This window comes from Hylobates moloch, unplaced genomic scaffold (genome assembly GCF_009828535.3).
Source record: "Hylobates moloch isolate HMO894 unplaced genomic scaffold, HMol_V3 SCAFFOLD_12, whole genome shotgun sequence".
In the NCBI taxonomy this organism is placed as follows: Eukaryota; Metazoa; Chordata; class Mammalia; order Primates; family Hylobatidae; genus Hylobates; species Hylobates moloch.
In genome coordinates this window covers 46,341,208-46,359,531 of record NW_026652287.1, presented here as the reverse complement: position 1 = coordinate 46,359,531, position 18,324 = coordinate 46,341,208, and the positions used below count along the sequence as shown (strand labels likewise).

The following is an 18,324-nucleotide window of genomic DNA, read 5'->3' as shown; positions in this document are numbered from 1 at the left end:
CACACACAGTCACTGCACACACAGTCACCGCAGACACTGCACAGTCACTATGCACACACACTGTGCACACATAGTCACTATGCACACACAGTCACTGTGCACACACAGACACTGCACACACAGTCACTGTGCACACACAGTCACCCCACACAGACACTGCACACACAGTCACTGTGCACACACAGCCACCACACACAGACACTGTACACAGTCACTATGCACACACACTGCACACACAGTCACTATGCACACAGTCACTGTGCACACACAATCATTCTGCGCACAGTCACTGCGCAGTCACTATGCACATACACAGTCACTGCGCACACAGTCACTATGCACACAGTCACTGCGCACACACAGTCACTGCACACAGACACTGCACACACAGTCACTATGCACACACACTGCACACACAGTCACTATGCACACACAGTCACTGTGCACACACTGCATACAGTCACTATGCACACACAGTCACTGTACACACACAGACACTGCACGCACAGTCACTATGCATGCACAGTCACTGTGCACACAGTCACTATGCACACATACACTGCACACACAGTCACTGTGCCCACATACACTGCATGCACTGTCACTCTGCAAACACAGTCACTGCACAGTCACTGCACACACAGTCACTATGCACACACACTGCACAGTGACTATGCACACACACACTGCACACACAGTCTATGCACTCACATACTGAACACACAGTCGCTATGCACACGGTCACTGCATGCACAGTCACTATGCACACAGTCACTATGCACACACACAGTCACTGCATGCACAGTCACTATGCACACACAGTCACTATGCACACACACAGTCACTGCGCACACAGTCACTGCACACACAGTCCATGCACACACACAGTCACTGTGCACACAGTCTATGCACACACAGTCACTATGCATCCATACACTGCACACACAGTCACTGCAGGTACAGATACTGCACATAGTCATGATCTCTTCTTTTTCTCGCTCATTCTCTAATTCTCTCTCTCTCGCTCTTTTTTTTTTTTTTTTTTAGACAGATTCTTGCTCTGTCACCCAGGCTGGCGTGCAGTGGCACAATCTCAGCTAACTGCAACCTCCACCTCCCAGTTTCAAGCGATTATCGTGCCTCAGCCTCCTGAGTAGCTGGGATTACAGGCATGTGCCACCATGCCAGGCCACTTTTTGTATTTTTAGTAGAGACGGGGTTTCACCATGTTGGCCAGGCTGGTCTTGAACTCCTGACCTCAAGTGATGCACCCGCCTCAGCCTCCCAAAGTGTTGGGATTACAGGTGTGAGCTGCTACACCTGGCCTCTAATCCTCATTCACTGTTCCTCTCTGTCTCTCACATACAGTCATGCACACATGCACGCATGCACACACACACTGGCCCTCTCTGCTACATCTACCCACCCTGTCCCCCCACTCCAGTACATACTGCACACATCTCTCTCCCTCCCCCACTTCTCAGCCCCTTGCACACCCCTCGTTCTGTTAAATCTCAACTGCCTCTGCCCCTCCCCTACCCACCAATGAGGCCCTTAGAGGGATGCCCCAATGGCATCTTTGCCCTGGGATCATCCCTTCCCTGCTGGCAATACACATGCATTCACCCACCATTTAATGAGCCCCTGTTTGGTGCCACAGATGGAATTATGGGCAGAAGCAGACAGCATTACTGTCCCCTCTTGCCACATACAGTCAGGTGGGGGAGGCAGGCATTGGTCAAATCACCCCTTGACTCCACTTAAAATTATGCCTGCACTATGAGCTGAAGGATGAGCAGCATTAACAAGGCAGAGAGAGATGCACAGAGCATTCCAGGCCCAGGACAGCACATGCAAAGGCCCTGTGGTGGGACGGAGCCTGTGAGGGGTCAGGATCTGCTAGTGAGGGAATGTGGCTGATGCAAAGACAGCAGAGAAAGGCTGGCCTGGAGACAGCCGAAGAAGGCAGAAGGGGACAGGACCCGGGGCTGGGGAGGGCGGGGCTATATTGTGGAATTTGGGCTTTCTCCTAAGCACCAGGAAAGGCCTGGGAGGATAGGAAGCAGGGGAGGCATGACTGGTCGTGTGACTAGACAAGCTCACTCTGGTTGCACAGCAGGGAACAGCTTGACAGGAGGCTGGGCTGGAGGTGGGCACCAGGAATCGCAGCAAGAGAGGACAGTGGGGGAGAGAGAACAGTGGGAAGGTTGTCCCTCTCAGACGGATCTCTGCAGGACCCAGGGAAAGATCAGGTCTGAACTGAGGAGATGAGGTGCCTGGGAGCAGGGGGGTCTGGCTTAAAACTGGGAGATAGGCTGGGCACAGTGACTCAAGCCTCTAATCCCAGCACTTCGGGAGGCCGAGGCAGGAAGATCACCTGAGGTCAGGAGTTCGAGACCAGCCTGACCAACATGGTGAAACCCCATCTCTACTAAAAAATACAAAAATTAGCCAGGCGTGGTGGCAGGCGCCTGTAATCCCAGATCCTCGGGAGGCTGAGACAGGAGAGTCACTTAAACCTGGGAGGTGGAGGTTGCAGTGAGCCAAGGTCGTGCCATTGCACTCCAGCCTGGGCAACAGAGTGAGACTCTCTTAAAAAAAAAAAATACTGGGCAATAGAGGTGAGCGGGTGCAAGGAAAGGACCAGGTTGGGGGAAGAGAATAGGTGTGGGCATAGCGAGTTTGAGGTGCCTTTAGGACATCCTGAAATAAGTCAGATAGGCAGGTGTTGTGGGGGCTGGAGCTTGGAGCTGAGGTCTACAAGTAGTAGGACTTTTCTGGAGCCCTTAGGTGGGTGGTCTCCATATCCTTCTGAGCGCTTGAGGAACACCTGAGCACAGCGCTGGAAAAGAAAAGACCACAAGGATGCTGTCCTCATGCCTTCCAGGGGCTGTGTCCCACCCCCATCGCATTCTAGCCAGGAAGTTCAGGGGAGGTGTTGAGGAGAGGAAGCTGCACCTCCCAAGCCATGGATTGAAATGCAGAAGGCAGGAAGAGGGAACTTGTCAGAAGTTCTGGGGGCAGTGGAAAGAATTGGTACTGATGCAGGAAGAGATGGAGGGTGGATGAGGGCAGGCTAGTACCCTTCCCCCACTGCCCCGAACCCTTCCCGTCTCCACCCCTACCTCCCTCATGTGTCTCCTCCCCCACTTGGCTCCAAGAAGGGAAGCATGTTTTCTGCACGCATCTCCTTGCCAGATCCCTGGCTTTTTTGCATGGTTGCAAGCTTCCCCTGCTCTTCCCCAGACCCCCCTCCTGAGGCTGCTTCCAGGGTCCGCCTGCCTTCGCATGCCTGGCCGAGTCCACATGTTATGATCCGCCCCATGAAAGGGATGGCTTGTACTCTGGGGTTGAACGGGAGGGGGCTGGGGATACCTGAGCCATCGGCCCCATCCCCAGGTGGAGCTGGGTGGCCAGGCAGGGATGGGGGTCAGGGCAGCAGGGCACAGAGAGTGACTCTGTTAGCCAAGCTGGGTTTGGGGCTTGTTCGAGGCACTGGAGACATTCTCACAGCAATTGAGCCCAGTGTGGTCAGGGTAGGATCCCCCAGCCCCCTTCCCCATCCTAGAGGCCTAAGGACGCACTGATGTGTCCCAGAGAGCATCCTAGACATTGCCATCAAACCCAGAGGCCTCAGAAATTCCTTGAACTCCAGTCCTTGCCTCTCAGCTCCCAGGCCAAAGCTAGCACAAGACACAGATCTGGCAGCCAGAAAGCCCTCTGGAAGCCACCAAGTAGGATGCTCATATAATTCGTCACCCAAACTAGGACACTTTTGAAACGGGAGGGAGGCTGTGACTGTATGGTCACCCTGTGCCATTTGGGGGGTGAAAGTTAGACCAAGTTAAATCTTGCTACGTGGCCTGTAGCAAATCCTACAAATCCCATAGAACAAGTCTGATTAAGCCCCTTCCCTTAGTGTGGAGAGACCCTCTACTCCTCCTGCCTTCACCCTGCTGGGTATTGGCCAGTGAAGGAGGGTTTCCATGTCTGCCTGAGGCTGGGGTCTCAAACTCAAATGCCTCTGGAGGCCAGGCAGACACCAGTCAACCAGGAAAGCAAGTGCCATTTCTAGAACCTGAGGACCCTGGAAAACTGGAGAGCATGTGGCCTGCTTCCAGGGAGCAATCGCAGCAGGCCTGGGGTTTCCAGAAAGCCAGATTGGTGGGCAAAATCTCTTGATTTTTAAACAATGGCAATAATTTTTAATTAAAAACAAGGACAAATGAAAAAACACTGCTCAGGCCCAACAAAACAGTTTTATTAGCTAGATTTGGCCCACTCGTGACTTCGAGACTCCCACTCCCCCCACCAAGGTCCCTTGAAGCCCCACGATGGCCACTTAACACCAGCAGTCCATGTCCACCATCTCCAGCTGGTCTCCTCCCTGACTCTCCAACTCTCTGGCCCCTTGGTTCTTCTAGCTTGGGTGGGAGGAGGCAGAGGCAGTGACTAGACAGGGGGTTTTTGAGCAGAGGCAGTGGCCACCCAGGGAGGTCCTGGGGGCAGGGATGGCCCCACCTCCCAGCCCCCAGTACCCGCCCCTTGGTGGGCCCGGGCTGATTTCTGAGCTCACCCACCCATGGGAGCTGAGTGCTTCCTGCTTCCTGCAGGCCTGGTCCCGTGCTACTCCACCCAGCCCCAGAAGCTGAGAAGCCATCCCTGAGAGGGGGGAAAAGGGCCCCAAATGCATCTTCTCCGACTCAGCGGGCAGCGAGGACTCACCCTGCAGCCGAACAGTCCCAGCTCCCTCCCGTCCTCCCCATTCCCGCTCGCCAAGGGGGTAAGAAAAGATGCTCTTCCGCTTCTCCCAATTGGCTCGAGCCGCTGCTCCTCTTGGCCGTGGGGTGAGGTCAGGGCGGGCAGGAGCGGGTGGGCAGCTCGGCAGGGCAGGGCAGGGCAGGGTGCCCAGTGAGTCCCGTGACAGATGCATTTCTGGCCCGGAGCGTAACATGCCCTCGGAACCCGCACATGTCCACCAGGCCTGAGCGTGCTGGCGACCTCCACCCCCACCCCCGCCCTGGTGTTTGTGCATCGTACACGTGTGATAGATTCTGCAACTTGACCAGCTTGTGTCCTTTCGTCTCAGTGCATTTGGTTGTTGGGAGAAACAAAAACCATCTCGATTTTTTTCCTGATTGGATGATTCGGATATATTTTCTTTTTCTTGTTCTTTTGTTATTTCTTCCCCATCCCCGTTCCTTTTTCCTCCTTTCTTTTTCTTTCCTTTTCCCCATTGTGGGTGGGGCTGGCAGGGAGGGCTTATGCTTTTGAGTTGATGCCTTTTCCTCCCTCCCACCCTCTCTCTCCCAACATTATTCCTTTTTTGAGTTTTTCCTCCGCATCATTGCATTAATAGTGCTTTCTCTCTCCCTCCTTATTTGGGGTCTGGCTTGCTTTTTTCCTGTTGGTTGGCTTCATGTAGGGGCCTCTGTGAGTGGTGACAGCTCTGAGCCCTTTGGGGTGGGTGGATGGTCACCCCTCTTCCTCCATCTCCCCAGAATAACTTCATCAACCTGAGCTTTCTCCGCCTCTTCCGAGCTGCCCGGCTCATCAAACTTCTCCGTCAGGGTTACACCATCCGCATTCTTCTCTGGACCTTTGTGCAGTCCTTCAAGGTGAGTCCTCGTCCCTGCTGCTGTCCCAGGGCTGAGAAGAGAGGTGACCCCCATGCTCTGGCTGAATGTAGAAGTCAGATTGGAAGTGCCTCTGTGATGTAGTCGTGCAGAGAATCTGTTATCTCCAGGGCTCTTGTCAAACTTCCTGCCCCTGGTGTGTCTTCAGAGCTGTAAGGGCCTCATCCTAGAGCCCTCAGAGATGCCCACCAGCCCCGGCAGGACTCTGGCACGGCGTGTGGTCACCCAACCCAGTGGGGCAGAGCACTGGGACAAGGGAGGAAGACAGTGCGGCTGAGGGACCCCCAGCACTCTTCTTCATTGCCTTTTTTCCCACCAGGCCCTGCCTTATGTCTGTCTGCTGATCGCCATGCTCTTCTTCATCTATGCCATCATTGGGATGCAGGTGAGTGCCGTGCCCCTAAGGTTCCCAGAGCCTCCCAAGGAGGGCAGCCACCCTTAGAAAGGGGTGGGTCAGAGGAGCCTGGTCCACAGAAGCAGCCATGGAGGTTGAGCTGGGTTTCCCAGAAGCCACTGGAGGAATGGCAGCCCCTGGTCATCACTCTCCAATTCTGCAGGTTTTTGGTAACATTGGCATTGATGTGGAGGACGAGGACAGTGATGAAGATGAGTTCCAAATCACTGAGCACAATAACTTCCGGACCTTCTTCCAGGCCCTCATGCTTCTCTTCCGGTGAGGGGGCCTGCTCTGATAATTCTGTTTCCGTGGGGTGGGGTGCCTGCCTTCATCCTTCTGTTCCCATAGAAGATGTACCCTCCTCTTCCAATGGAAGATATGCCCTCCTCCTTCTCTTCTGGCAGGGGCATGCCCTCACCCTTCTTTTCCGGTAGGGGGCGTGCCCTTCTCCTCTTCCCGTAGGGGACGTGCCCTCCTTCTCTTCCGATAGGGGGCGTGCCCTCCTCCTTCTTTTCTGGTGTGGGGGTGGCCGGATGTGCTCTTATCCTTCTTTTCCCATGAGGCTGGAAATGGGTGTCTGGGGGCCCAGGAATCCTAGCAGGGCAGAAGCAGAGGGCCCTGGGACATAGTCATGAAGGTCATTTTCCAGGCATTATCTCTGAATCTTCCTGACCACCCTGTGAGGAAGGGATTCTTGGCAGCCCTATCTGACAAATGAGAAAACAGGCTTACAGACCGTGAGGCTTGATTCTTTGGTTCATCATCTTGGCTGCACACAAAAGTTCCTTCACTCGTTCAGTGTCGCGTTTTTTTTCTTGTTTTTTTTTGTTTTTTTTGTTTTTTGAGACAGAATCTCGCTCTGTCGCCCAGGCTGGAGTGCAGTGGCGTGATCTCGGCTCACTGCAAACTCCGCCTCCCGGGTTCACGCCATTCTCCTGCCTCAGCCTCCCAAGTAGCTGGGACTACAGGCGCCCGCCACCACGCCCAGATAATTTTTTTGTGTTTTTAGTAGAGACGGGGTTTCACCATGTTAGCCAGGATGGTCTTGATCTCCTGACCTCATGATCCACCCGCCTCGGCCTCCCAAAGTGCTGGGATTACAGGTGTGAGCCACCGTGCCCGGCCCTTTTTTTTTAGATGGAGTCTCGCTCTGTTGCCCAGGCTGGAGTGCAGTGTCACAATCTCGGCTCACTGCAAGCTCCGCTAGTGGAGGTTTATTGAATACCTACAACATGCCAGGCACTGCTGGAAAAGGAGGATGCACCAGGAAATAAAGAAAAGAGACATTTTAAGCACTTTGGAAGCTAACATCCCCATGGGGAAGACGAATAATCAGGAAACAAATTATAGAGGATGCTGGAAAAAGATAAAATTCAAGAATAAAGGGGAATAGGGCCAGGTGCAGTGACTCCTGCCTGTAATCCTAGCATTTTGGGAGGCCGAGGTGGGAGGATCGCTTTAGCCCAGGAGTTTGAGACCAGCCTGGGCAACATAGTGAGACCCCGTCTGTACAAAAAAATTGTTTTTAATTAACTGGGCATAGTGCCACACACCTGTAGTCCCAGCTACTTGGGAGGCTGAGGCGGGAGGATTGCTTGAGCCCAGGAGTTCCACGCTACAGTAAGCTACGATTGTGCCACTGCACTCCAGCCTGGGCAACAGAGCAAGACTCTGTCTCTAAAAAGAAAAATACATTTTTAATTTTTAAAAAAAGTTATAGAGGCAGATAGTGGTGATAGTTGCATAATAATGTGAGTTTATTTAATGCTACTGAATTGTACACTTCGAAATGGTTAAGTTGATAAACTTCATGCTGTGTGTATTTTGCCACAGTAAAAAATAATAAATAATAATAATGTTTTTAATCTAACAACAAAAAAAAGAATAGAAGGCCGGCAGGTTATGCCTCTCTGAAAGTGTGACATTTGACAGAAATTGGCAAGGGACGGAGTCAGTGGGTATATGGGGAAGGGCAGTCCAAGCCGAGGGGACTGCCTGTGTAAAGGCCCTGAGGCAAGAGTATGGCTGGCAGGTCTGAGGACTGTGAGGAGCCCAGCATACCTAGAACAGAGTGATCTAGGGAGAATCTCATCTCATAAGATGACTGTCACCTGCATGGAGGGGAGCTTTGTTTTTTTTTCTCTGAGACAGAGTTTCGGTCTTGTTACCCAGGCTGGAGTGCAGTGGTGCGATCTCAGCTCACCACAACCTCTGCCTCCCGGGTTCAAGCGATTTTCCTGCCTCAGCCTCCCGAGTAGCTGAGATTATAGGTGCCCGTCACCACGTCCAGCTAATTTTTGTATTTTTAGTAAAGACGGGGTTTCACCATGTTGGTCAGGCTGTTCTCGAACTCCTGACCTCAGGTGATCCACCCACCTCAGCCTCCCAAAGTGCTGGGATTCCAGGCATGAGCTAGCACGCCCAGCCAAGAGGGGAGCTTTTAAAGCATACCAGTGACCAGCCTGAGCAATGCAGTGAAACCCCATCTCTACAAAAAAAAAGTTTAAAAATTAGCCAGGAGTGGTGGCTTGTGCCTGTAGTCCCAGCTACTCAGGAGGCCGAGGGGGGAGGATCACCCGAGCCTGGGAAGTTGAGGCTGCAGTGAGCAGTGATTGTGCCACTGCAATCCAGCCTGGGTAACAGAGCAAGACCCTGTCAAAAGAAAAAGAGAGAGAGAAAAAAAGAAAGGAAAAGAAAAGAAAGAGAGAAAGAAGGAAAAGAAAAGAAAAAAACATATCAGTGTCCTCGAATCACACCCTAGGCCATTTGCATCCAAGTCTGCTGGGGTGGGGCACGGGCACTGGTATTTTTTCAAAGCTCTCTGTGGACTTCAGTGCACAGCCAAGAACGTGAATTCCCTTCTCTCAGCTCCCAGTAAAAGGAGGTGGTCCACCTGGGGCTTGCCTGGCCAGCTCCAGAGCCTAAGTGCTTAACGTGTGTGCTCCACCTCCTGGGGAGGCATTGGTGCCCAGTCAGGGCTAGGTGCCCGAGTCTCTGATTTCTCCCTGTCCTCAGGAGTGCCACCGGGGAAGCTTGGCACAACATCATGCTTTCCTGCCTCAGTGGGAAACCGTGTGATAAGAACTCTGGCATCCTGACTCGAGAGTGTGGCAATGAATTTGCTTATTTTTACTTCGTTTCCTTCATCTTCCTCTGCTCGTTTCTGGTGAGTCTGTGGACACCGTGAGGGCCGTCTTGGCTCCCTAAGCCTGGCTTCCTTTCAGGGGAGTGGGTTTCTCTGGAATGTGGCTGTGTCGAAGGCTTGTTCCCTCCAAGGCTTCTCTGAACCAGCCTGGGATCAGGTGACCCTGAGCGTCTCAAACTCAGCACTGTTGACATTTGGGGGTGGCTGATTCTTTGGGGTGGGGTCATGATGTGCACTGCAGTGTATGGCAGCATCCCTGTCCTCCCCCCACCAGATGCTAGCAGCACACACCACCTGTTCCTTCTGTTGTGACAACCAAAAATGTCTCCGGACATTGCCAGGTGCCCCCAGGGGGTGGGGGTGGGGTTGGGAGTGGGGGGACAGAATTCCCCCATTTGAGTCTCAATGGAATATTTCAGCTGGGCGTAGTAGCTGATGCCTGTAATCCCAACACTTTGGGAGGCTGAGGTGGGAGGGTCAGTTGAACCCAGGAATACAAGACCGGCCTGGGCAGCATGGCACAAAACCCATCTCTTAAAAAAAAATATTGAATTAGCTGCACACGTGGTGCTGCGCACCTGCAGTCCCAGCTACTCAGGAGGCTGAGGTGGGAGGATCACTTGAGCCCTGGAGGTCTAGGCTGCAGTGAGCCATGATCACACCACTGCACTCCAGCCAGGGTGACAGAATGAGATCCTGTCTCAAAAAAAAAAAAATATATTGCGGGGGAAGAAATACCCCACTTTGGCCTTGTTGGGGGTAGATGTGGGAGGATTTGGGGTCATGGTGGTTCTCTTGGTGTTGGTCCCCGTTTCAGAAGCCTCCCCTCCCTCTCACTGACTCTGTTTCTTTCCATCATTCTTGGTCTTTGTCTCTCTTTTTTTTATTTTTCTTTGAAATGGAGTCTCGCTCTGTTGCCCAGGCTAAAGTGCAGTGGCGAGACCTCAGTTCACTGCAGCCTCCACCTCCCAGGTTCAACTGATTCTTCAGCTTCAACCTCCCAAGTAGCTGGGATTACAGGTGCACATGCCACCACACCCAGCTAATTTTTGTATTTTTAGCAGAGACAGGGTTTCACCATGTTGGCCAGGCTGGTCTCAAACTCCTGACCTCAAGTGATCCACCCACCTCAGCCTCCCAAAGTGCTGGGATTACAGGCGTGATCCACCGCGCCCAGCCAGTCTTTGTCTCTTTGTATCTCTCTCTCTCCATCTCTCTCTTCCTCTTCCCCATCTCTCCACTTGATCTCTCTCTCACTGGACCTCCTTGTGTGAGTGAGCATCACCTCTCCATTCCCCAATCTCTTTCTGTCTCTGTCTCATTTTCTTTCCCCATCTTCTCTCTATCCCTCTCTCCATCTGGGCCTCTGTGTACATGTCTTTGGGTCTGTCCGTCTGTCTGTATCCTTCTCACTCACTCGTTCATTCCCTCGGTCTCTGCCCCCACTCTCTCTTGGTCCCCGGGGTCCCCACAGATGCTGAATCTCTTTGTCGCCGTCATCATGGACAACTTTGAGTACCTCACCCGAGACTCCTCCATCCTGGGCCCCCACCACCTGGATGAGTACGTGCGTGTCTGGGCCGAGTATGACCCCGCAGCTTGGTAAGAAGTCACCCCGAATCCTCCAGCCACAGTACTCACCTCTCCCTGGAACTGGAACATGGGCTAGGTCAGGCCCCAGACTCTGGAGCACTGAGCTCCTGGGGTCCTAGCGGGGGTCTCACAGGTTCAGTCAGGAGAGAAGATATAAGAATCATCACCCTTACATAACCCAGATTAAACACATAGGGTGCCAACCCTGCCCAAACCCTGGACTTTCTGGGAAATGAGGGAGGGCGTCAACCATGAGATGTCCTGAAGTGCCTTCTCCTCCTACGAGTCTCTCCTGTCTCTCACTGTGAAGTCTCCAGATGGTGAGGATGCATTAGCCAGGCTCCAGGGAGAAAACCAACAGCATCCCAGCCTCAGTTCTCTTGAGAGTGTGGGGAGGAGGGCTGGCCTACCCTTGGCAGACAGGATTGGCAGCAACATCAGAGTAGCAGAACTCAGATCCCACTGGGACCCGTGAACCTTGGAGTGAGAGGACATACAGGCCAGGGGAGGACGCAGAGCCTCAGGGGCCCTTGCATCTTTGTGGCCACAAAGGGAGTGGGCGCTCCCATCTGGGTAGACACCAGAGGGATCCCTCTCCACTGATGGGCAATGGTCTCAGAGGGTGGGTTCCACCTTGTGCACGTGTATTGAGTGCCCACCCAACACCAAGCCTTGAAGGACACTCAGAGGCTTTATCTGAATACCTGGAGCCCACCAGCCACTAACTGAGGATTTAGTTCAGGCTGGGCTTGGGGCCTGAAGAAGCATTACTGGGGGGCCCTCGGCAGCCTAAGCCCCATCTTCTTCTGGCCTCAGCACCAGCGAGGAGGCCCCCACGAGGAAGGTGGGCAGGAGGTGGTCTTGGCTATTCTCATAGCCTCAAACAAGTCCTCCATGAGACCGAGAGGCTGGGGAGAGCCGTGGGTCTGGGGCTGGGCTTTGGCTGGTTCCTAACTCTTCCTCTTTTGATTTTAGGTCACAGCAGTTGGATGCTGTCCCCAAGGCCTCTATTCCACAAGCTCCCCCACCCCTGTAGCCCATGTAGACTATGGAGGAGGCAAATGCAGAGAGAGCCCCAGGGGAGGTGCCCTGCAGTCCAGAACTCGACTGAAATCCTACACCCCTGGGTCTCCCCAGTGTCTGGGAATGTACTGGGGACCTTCACTTGTCCCATGTCTCTCCCACTCCTTCAAGCCAGGGAGACCCCAGCCTCGGGCATCATGACCTCACCGTGTGCCCAGGGAGCCCGTGTGAACCCACTGCCTGCACTAACCCCCTTTCTTCTCCTTTCAGCGGTCGGATTCATTATAAGGATATGTACAGTTTATTACGAGTAATATCTCCCCCTCTCGGCTTAGGCAAGAAATGTCCTCATAGGGTTGCTTGCAAGGTTTGACTTCCACTAAAACCTGCTAGCATCCATGGAATGAGTGTGGCTTGGGGTTCTTCAATATATATATTTCATATATATATATATATATATATATATCTTTCTCTCTAAAAAAACAGACCCATCTCTCTTTCTTGCATTAAACTAGAAAACTCTCTTAGCCAACAGAATGCAGTCATGCAGACTCGATAAAGCATGGAACATTATTTCCTCCTTCCCTGCAGCCTTCAGCCATCTTTGCTTGCTCTTAGCTGAAGCTGCCCATCCTGGGGTCTCCACGGCACCCCAAATCAGACACACCCCCTGGGGGACTGTAACTTTGCATTTCTCCCCCAACCATCACCTCCACTCTCTCCCCCTCCACCCCTCACCTCCCAAAGCCCCAAGCCCTCCTCCCCTCCCTGGCACTGGCCCCTGCTCCCCACTTAGGCCCCCTCAGAGACCAGCCTCAGCCAAACCAGAGAACGTGACCCAACTGTAGAAATGACAGTGACGGCCGGGCGCAGCGGCTCATGCCTGTAATCCCAGCACTTTGGGAGGCCAAAGCAGGAGAATCGCTTGTGCCCAGGAGTTTGAGACCAGCCTGGGCAACATAGCAAGAACCCCCTTCTCTATAAAAAATGAGCCAGGCATTGTGGCGCATGCCTGTAGTCCCAGCTATTTGGGAGGCTGAGGCAGAAGGATTGCTTGAGCCCAGGAGGTGGAGGCTGCAGTGAGCTATGATCACACCACTGCACTCCAACCCAGGCGACAGAGAGAGACCCTGTCTCTTTAAAAAAAAAAAAAAAAAAAAAAGGCAATGAACAAAAGCATGGCTCTACGTCTTCCAAAGTGAGAATTCCCCCCTCCCCTCCGCAACCCTCCAGAACTGTAGCTCAGAGCCCACGCTGAATCTGACTTTTCTCTTTTCTCTCTCTCTCCCTGCTCCCGAGCAGTGAAGTAATCTTTTTTAATGACCTTTTCTTCCATTTTTTTCCTCCTCTTTTCCATTGATTTGAAATATCTATTTTATCATTCTCTGCATCTTTCTCTATTTTTTCGGCTCGTGTGGATTTCTTTTTTCTTTCTTCTGTTCCTCCCCACCCCTCTTCCTTTGGTTCTCTGTTCCCATTCCCGTTTTGTTTTTTTTGTTTTTCTTTTTGTTTTTTTCATTTTCGGTGCTGCCAGGGGCCGCATGCCTTACCTGGACATGTATCAGATGCTGAGACACATGTCTCCGCCCCTGGGTCTGGGGAAGAAGTGTCCGGCCAGAGTGGCTTACAAGGTAGACTACCCTTGCCGACCACCGACGTCCAGGCACTGGGGTTTTTTTTTCTTCTTTTTTTTAGTGCTGACCAGAAACACCCGGCCGACTCTCTTTTTCCAACGTTTCTCTTTTTTGTTTTTGATTCTTTTTTTTCTTTTCTCGAGTAAACTGATCATGACCATCCCTTGATTCTAAGCAGCACACTGTGTCCGTCCTTTCTGATGAGTGTCTTCGTGTTTTGAGACTCCATTATGGCCGACACGCTGGGGGGAGGGGGAGGGGAGCGCCCAGGTCCCCTTGCACCTGGTCTCCCAGGTACCAAATTGGAAACAAACACCCTTCTTCAGGGAGTCAAAACCCACGCTTCCCACTCCTGCCCACCCAGAGCGGCCCCCATGCCCAGGCTGGGGCAGGCGCCTTGCAGAGAGGGGCTTTAGCCCCCGAAAGCAGGCGAGTCCCCAGGTCCCCGCCCCTGCCACGCACACCTGAAGCTGATCTCTGACCTAGGGCCTTGGGGATTCGAGACCTTCCAAGGAGCACCAGGAACCTCTCTTCCCCTCCCTTCCCTCCCCTGGAGTTTCGTCCCCAGCCCCCGTCCCTAATCCCCCCAAGACACCCCAACATGCCTCTCCATTGTTCCAGAGTGGGCAGGCGGCCGCAGCTGGACCCCTGGACGGTGGCACACTGATGCAGGCCATGCACGCTGCCTTGGCGGGGCCTGGGGCGGGCAGGCACCATGGCCGACGGGGGGTGGTGCATGCTGGCTGAGAGAGCGAGCGTCCTGCCGCCAAGCGGCTGGGCCGGGCCACCCCTCCAGATCCCTGTCCTGGAATCTCCCTTGGTGCCCAAGGACAGATGCTCTGTTCCCTCCATTCATCCACAAGAAGTTCAGGGATGACCTTTAAAGATTCTCCCCACCCAAAAAATATTACCCCATCATCCTATTCTCCATCCACCTTGATCTTCCCTGCGTCCCTATTCCATCAACGCCATTTGTACCCGCCCCGTGTTGCCGCCTCCCCACCTCATTCCTTTCCTTCCTCTGTGCACCCCTCCTCACCTAACCTATATGTCTCCCCTCATTTCTCAATCAAAGCCGGGGACAAGGTTGTCCCACTAGCATCTCAGACAATGAGCCGCTCCTGGCACCTGTCGCTCTGCGCCCCCCGCCCCCCCCCCGCCACACACAGTTTTCCTAAAGTCGCTTCTCTCAGTCTTTGCTTAGATGAATGTGTGCGCATGTGCAAGAGAGGGAGGGCGAGCCCTTCCTCTCCTGGTCTTTGTGCAGGACCACCATGGGTCCATAAGACAACTTTGTGCAAATTTGAAAAAGGCACCCTTTCCACAGAACATGTCTCTTGGAAAATTGTTGCAATCCACCAATGTGGTGAGAACAAGACACTTTTTTTCGATCAGCTGGGAAGCTGTTATATTTAATACACAAATCGGGGGCTGGGCGTGGTGGCTCATGCCTGTAATCCTAGTGCTTTGGGAGGCTGAGATGGGAGGATCACTTGAGCCCAGTTCAAGACTAGCCTGGGCAACATAGCAAGACCTCATCTCTACAAAAAGAAAAAATATTTTAATTAATAAATAAGTACATAAATCTATCAGTTCCAAGACGGGAGCCCTTTGTGCAGTGTACAACCTGCACAACTGTGCACAGTGGCCCAGTCTGTGTGTTTCTCTATTTCCCACCTCCTTCCCCATCCTGCCCCCAGTGTCCCCTCCAGTGTCCTGCTCTGGATTTACCATACCCCTCCCCATCTTCAACTCTGTGTTTCCTGCCCACGTGTGTCTGAATCCCCACCCAAGTCGCCCTCACCCCCCTTCTCTGTGCCACCTCAGCCTGGGCTGGTGCACACCAGCCCAGCATCCTCTCCCATGCCACCAAGCATGGTGGACAGAGCCCCTGCCTGGGACATGGGGAATCTTTTCTTCCCTGGGCTGGAAAGGAATGCCCCTCACCCCTTACCCTGCCATTGCACAGAGAGCCAAGATCCGGACATGCCCCTGAGATACACTTCCCACGGAGCTATGAATGAGTCTCGAGATTCCGTCTGCATGTGCCCCTGTCTGTGCTGTTCTGTGTCACAGCCTCGCTGCATGCCTGCGAGGGGCCTGCCCCATCAGTGGGGGGCTGCCTGCCTGCTGCTTCTCAGAGGAATGATGTGGTCTGTGCCCATCTGCTCTGTCCTGGTCTGGGCCAAGCCGGGGGTTGGGTGTGGGGAGCCGGCGGCGCCCCCCACCAGCGGCTGTGGTCCTGGCCCCCTCAGCTTTGGCTGTTGCACGCACTGCTCAAATCCAGCTTGTGCTCTTTTTCTTTGGGGTCAGACCGAAACGGGGCCGTCCAGAAGAACTCTGGGGCAGGGCGGGGGTGGGACAAGGATTGAGGCTAACCCTGGGAATGCCGGCTCTCAGGTCAAGCAGGTGGGGGAAAAAAGGAGAGGGCAGGGGACCGGAAGTACAAGAGAGCCTTTTGTGCCCTCCCTGCGGGCCACCAAGAGAAACCGAGTACTGGGACAGGTAACCTAAGTAAGGGACACCTCAGCTGCCACAGCTTTCAGAGTTCTTCCTGGGACTCCCTGGGTAGGGGCGGGCGTGGCTCACGGGAGACCCAGGAGGGATGCCTGGGAATGACTGCGCTTGCCTTGGGTTTTCTGTAGCGGCTTCTGCGGATGGACCTGCCCGTCGCAGATGACAACACCGTCCACTTCAATTCCACCCTCATGGCTCTGATCCGCACAGCCCTGGACATCAAGATTGCCAAGGGTAAGGAAGGGACAGGGGCGGGCGCAGACAGGCAGGACAGGGTGGAACCGGAAATCTGCCTCCCTACCCCAAACTAGAGGAGCTGCTGTCACCGCCCAGATCTTCATTCACTCTTCCATTCATTCGTTCCACAGGGTTTTTTGGGGTTTTGGGTTTTTTCTTTTTTTTTTTTTTTTTTTTTTGAGACAGTCTTGCTCTGTTGCCCAGGCTGCAGTGCAGTGACAGTGACATGATCGCAAGTCACCACAGCCTTGACCTCCCAGGCTCAAGTGATCCTTCCACCTCAGCCTCCCCAGTAGCTGGGACTACAGGCACACACCACCACACTCGGCTTTTTTTTTTTTTTTGACAGTTTCCCTCTGTCACCCAGGCTGAAGTGCAGTGGTGCAATCTTGGCTCATTGCTACCTCTGCCTCCTGGGTTCAAGCGATTCTCCTGCCTCAGCCTCCCAAGTAGCTGGGATTATAGGTGCCCACCACCACACCCAGCTAATTTTTTATATTTTGGGTAGAGACGGGGTTTCACCATGTTGGCCAGGCTGGTCTCGAGCTCCTGACCTCTGGTCTCAAACTCCTGACCTCAAGTGATCCACCTGCCTCAACCTCCCAAAGTGCTGGATTACAGGCGTGAGCCACCATGCCCAGCCTAGTTTTTTATATTTTTTATAGAGATGGGGTTTCATCAGGTTGCCCAGGCTGGTCTCAAACTCCTGGGCTCAAGCAGTCCTCCCACCTTGGTCTCCCAAAATGCTGGTATTACAGGCATAAGCCACCACACCCGGCCCATTTGGCAGATATTTAGTGCATTCCTTCAATGTGCCAGAGACTCGTCCAAGCAGGGGAGGACCCAGCAGCTTACACTTTAGGTGGATGGGGAGGCCACCACTGAGGAGGTAAGGCAGTGTCTCGTGGATCCCTAGGGGGAAGGTGCTCCAGGCAGAAGGACTGACAAAGGCCCTGACAGAGGGGTGAACACAGGGCACCTGGGGCATTGAGCTGACTCACCTTCTGAGTGAGGGCACGCCACACAGGTTCAGAACAGAAGAGGAACCTGACCCAACTCACATTTGAACAGGTTCCCTCTGGCCACTGAGGGGATGGGAGACCGGAAGGAGGCCAGTGTGGGGGCTGCTGATATCATCCAAGTGGAGACAGGACGGCAGCTTAGATCTAGGAGTAGGCCCGGCGTGGTGGCTCATGCCTGTAATCTCAGCACTTTGGGAGGCCAAGGTGGGTGGATCAATTGAGGTCAGGATCACCAGCCTGGCCAATATGGTGAAACCCCCGTCTCTACTAAAAATACAAAATTTAGCCAGACGTGGTGGTGGGCGCTGTAGTCCCAGCTACTTGGGAGGATGAGGCAGAAGAATCGCTTGAACCTGGGAGGCGGAGGTTGCAGTGAGCCAAGATCACGCCACTGCACTACAGCCTGGGAGACAGAGCAAGACTGTCTCAAAAATTAAATTCAATTAAATTAACTGGACATGGTGGCATATGCCTGTGGTCCCAGCTACTCAGGAGACAGAGATGAGAGGATTGCTTGAAGCCAGAAGTTTGAGGCTGCAGTGAGTCATGATCGTACCACTGCACTCCAGCCTGGGTGACAGAACGAGATCCTAGCTCAAAACAACAGAAAGAAAAAGAAAAAAAAATTTTTTTTTAAAGCTGAGAAGGGGCTGGGTGCGGTGGCTTAGGCCTGTAATCCCAGCACTTTGGGAGGCCAAGGTGGGGGTGGATCACGAGGTCAGGAGTTCAAGACCAGCCTGGCCAACATGGTGAAACCCCCATCTCTACCAAAAATACAAAAATTAGCTGGGTGTCATGGTGGGTGCCTGTAACCCCAGCTACTCCAGAGGCTCAGGCGGGAGAATCACCTGAACCTGGGAGACAGAGGTTGCAGTGAGCCAAGATGAGGTTGCAGATGAGACAGAGGTTGCAGTGACCAGCCTGGGTGACAGCGCAAGACTCTGTCTAAAAAAAAAAAAAAAAAAAAAAAAAAAAAAAAAAAAAAAAAAAAAAAGCTGAGGCCGAGCACCCTGGCTCACGCCTGTAATCCCAGCACTTTAGGAGGCCGAGGCGGGCAGATCACAAGGTCAAGAGATTGAGACCATCCTGGTTAACATGGTGAAACCTCGTCTCTACTAAA

General features: G+C 53.4%; 1 protein-coding gene across 2 annotated transcripts in view; it reads left to right on the top strand.

The window, feature by feature from the left end:
* The window catches only part of CACNA1A (calcium voltage-gated channel subunit alpha1 A), a 308,894-nt gene that overhangs the window by 272,022 nt on the left and 18,548 nt on the right, over positions 1–18,324 (top strand). The window contains exons 32-38 of one of the 2 annotated variants that reach the window (XM_032169902.2): positions 5,502–5,618; positions 5,956–6,021; positions 6,194–6,309; positions 9,049–9,199; positions 10,653–10,780; positions 13,329–13,425; positions 16,074–16,179. In XM_032169902.2, the coding sequence (XP_032025793.1) occupies positions 5,502–5,618; positions 5,956–6,021; positions 6,194–6,309; positions 9,049–9,199; positions 10,653–10,780; positions 13,329–13,425; positions 16,074–16,179 (781 nt within the window). Of the gene's footprint in view, positions 1–5,501; positions 5,619–5,955; positions 6,022–6,193; positions 6,310–9,048; positions 9,200–10,652; positions 10,781–12,064; positions 12,162–13,328; positions 13,426–16,073; positions 16,180–18,324 lie in introns of both variants that reach the window. The other variant, XM_058425055.1, reaches the window with a different exon arrangement.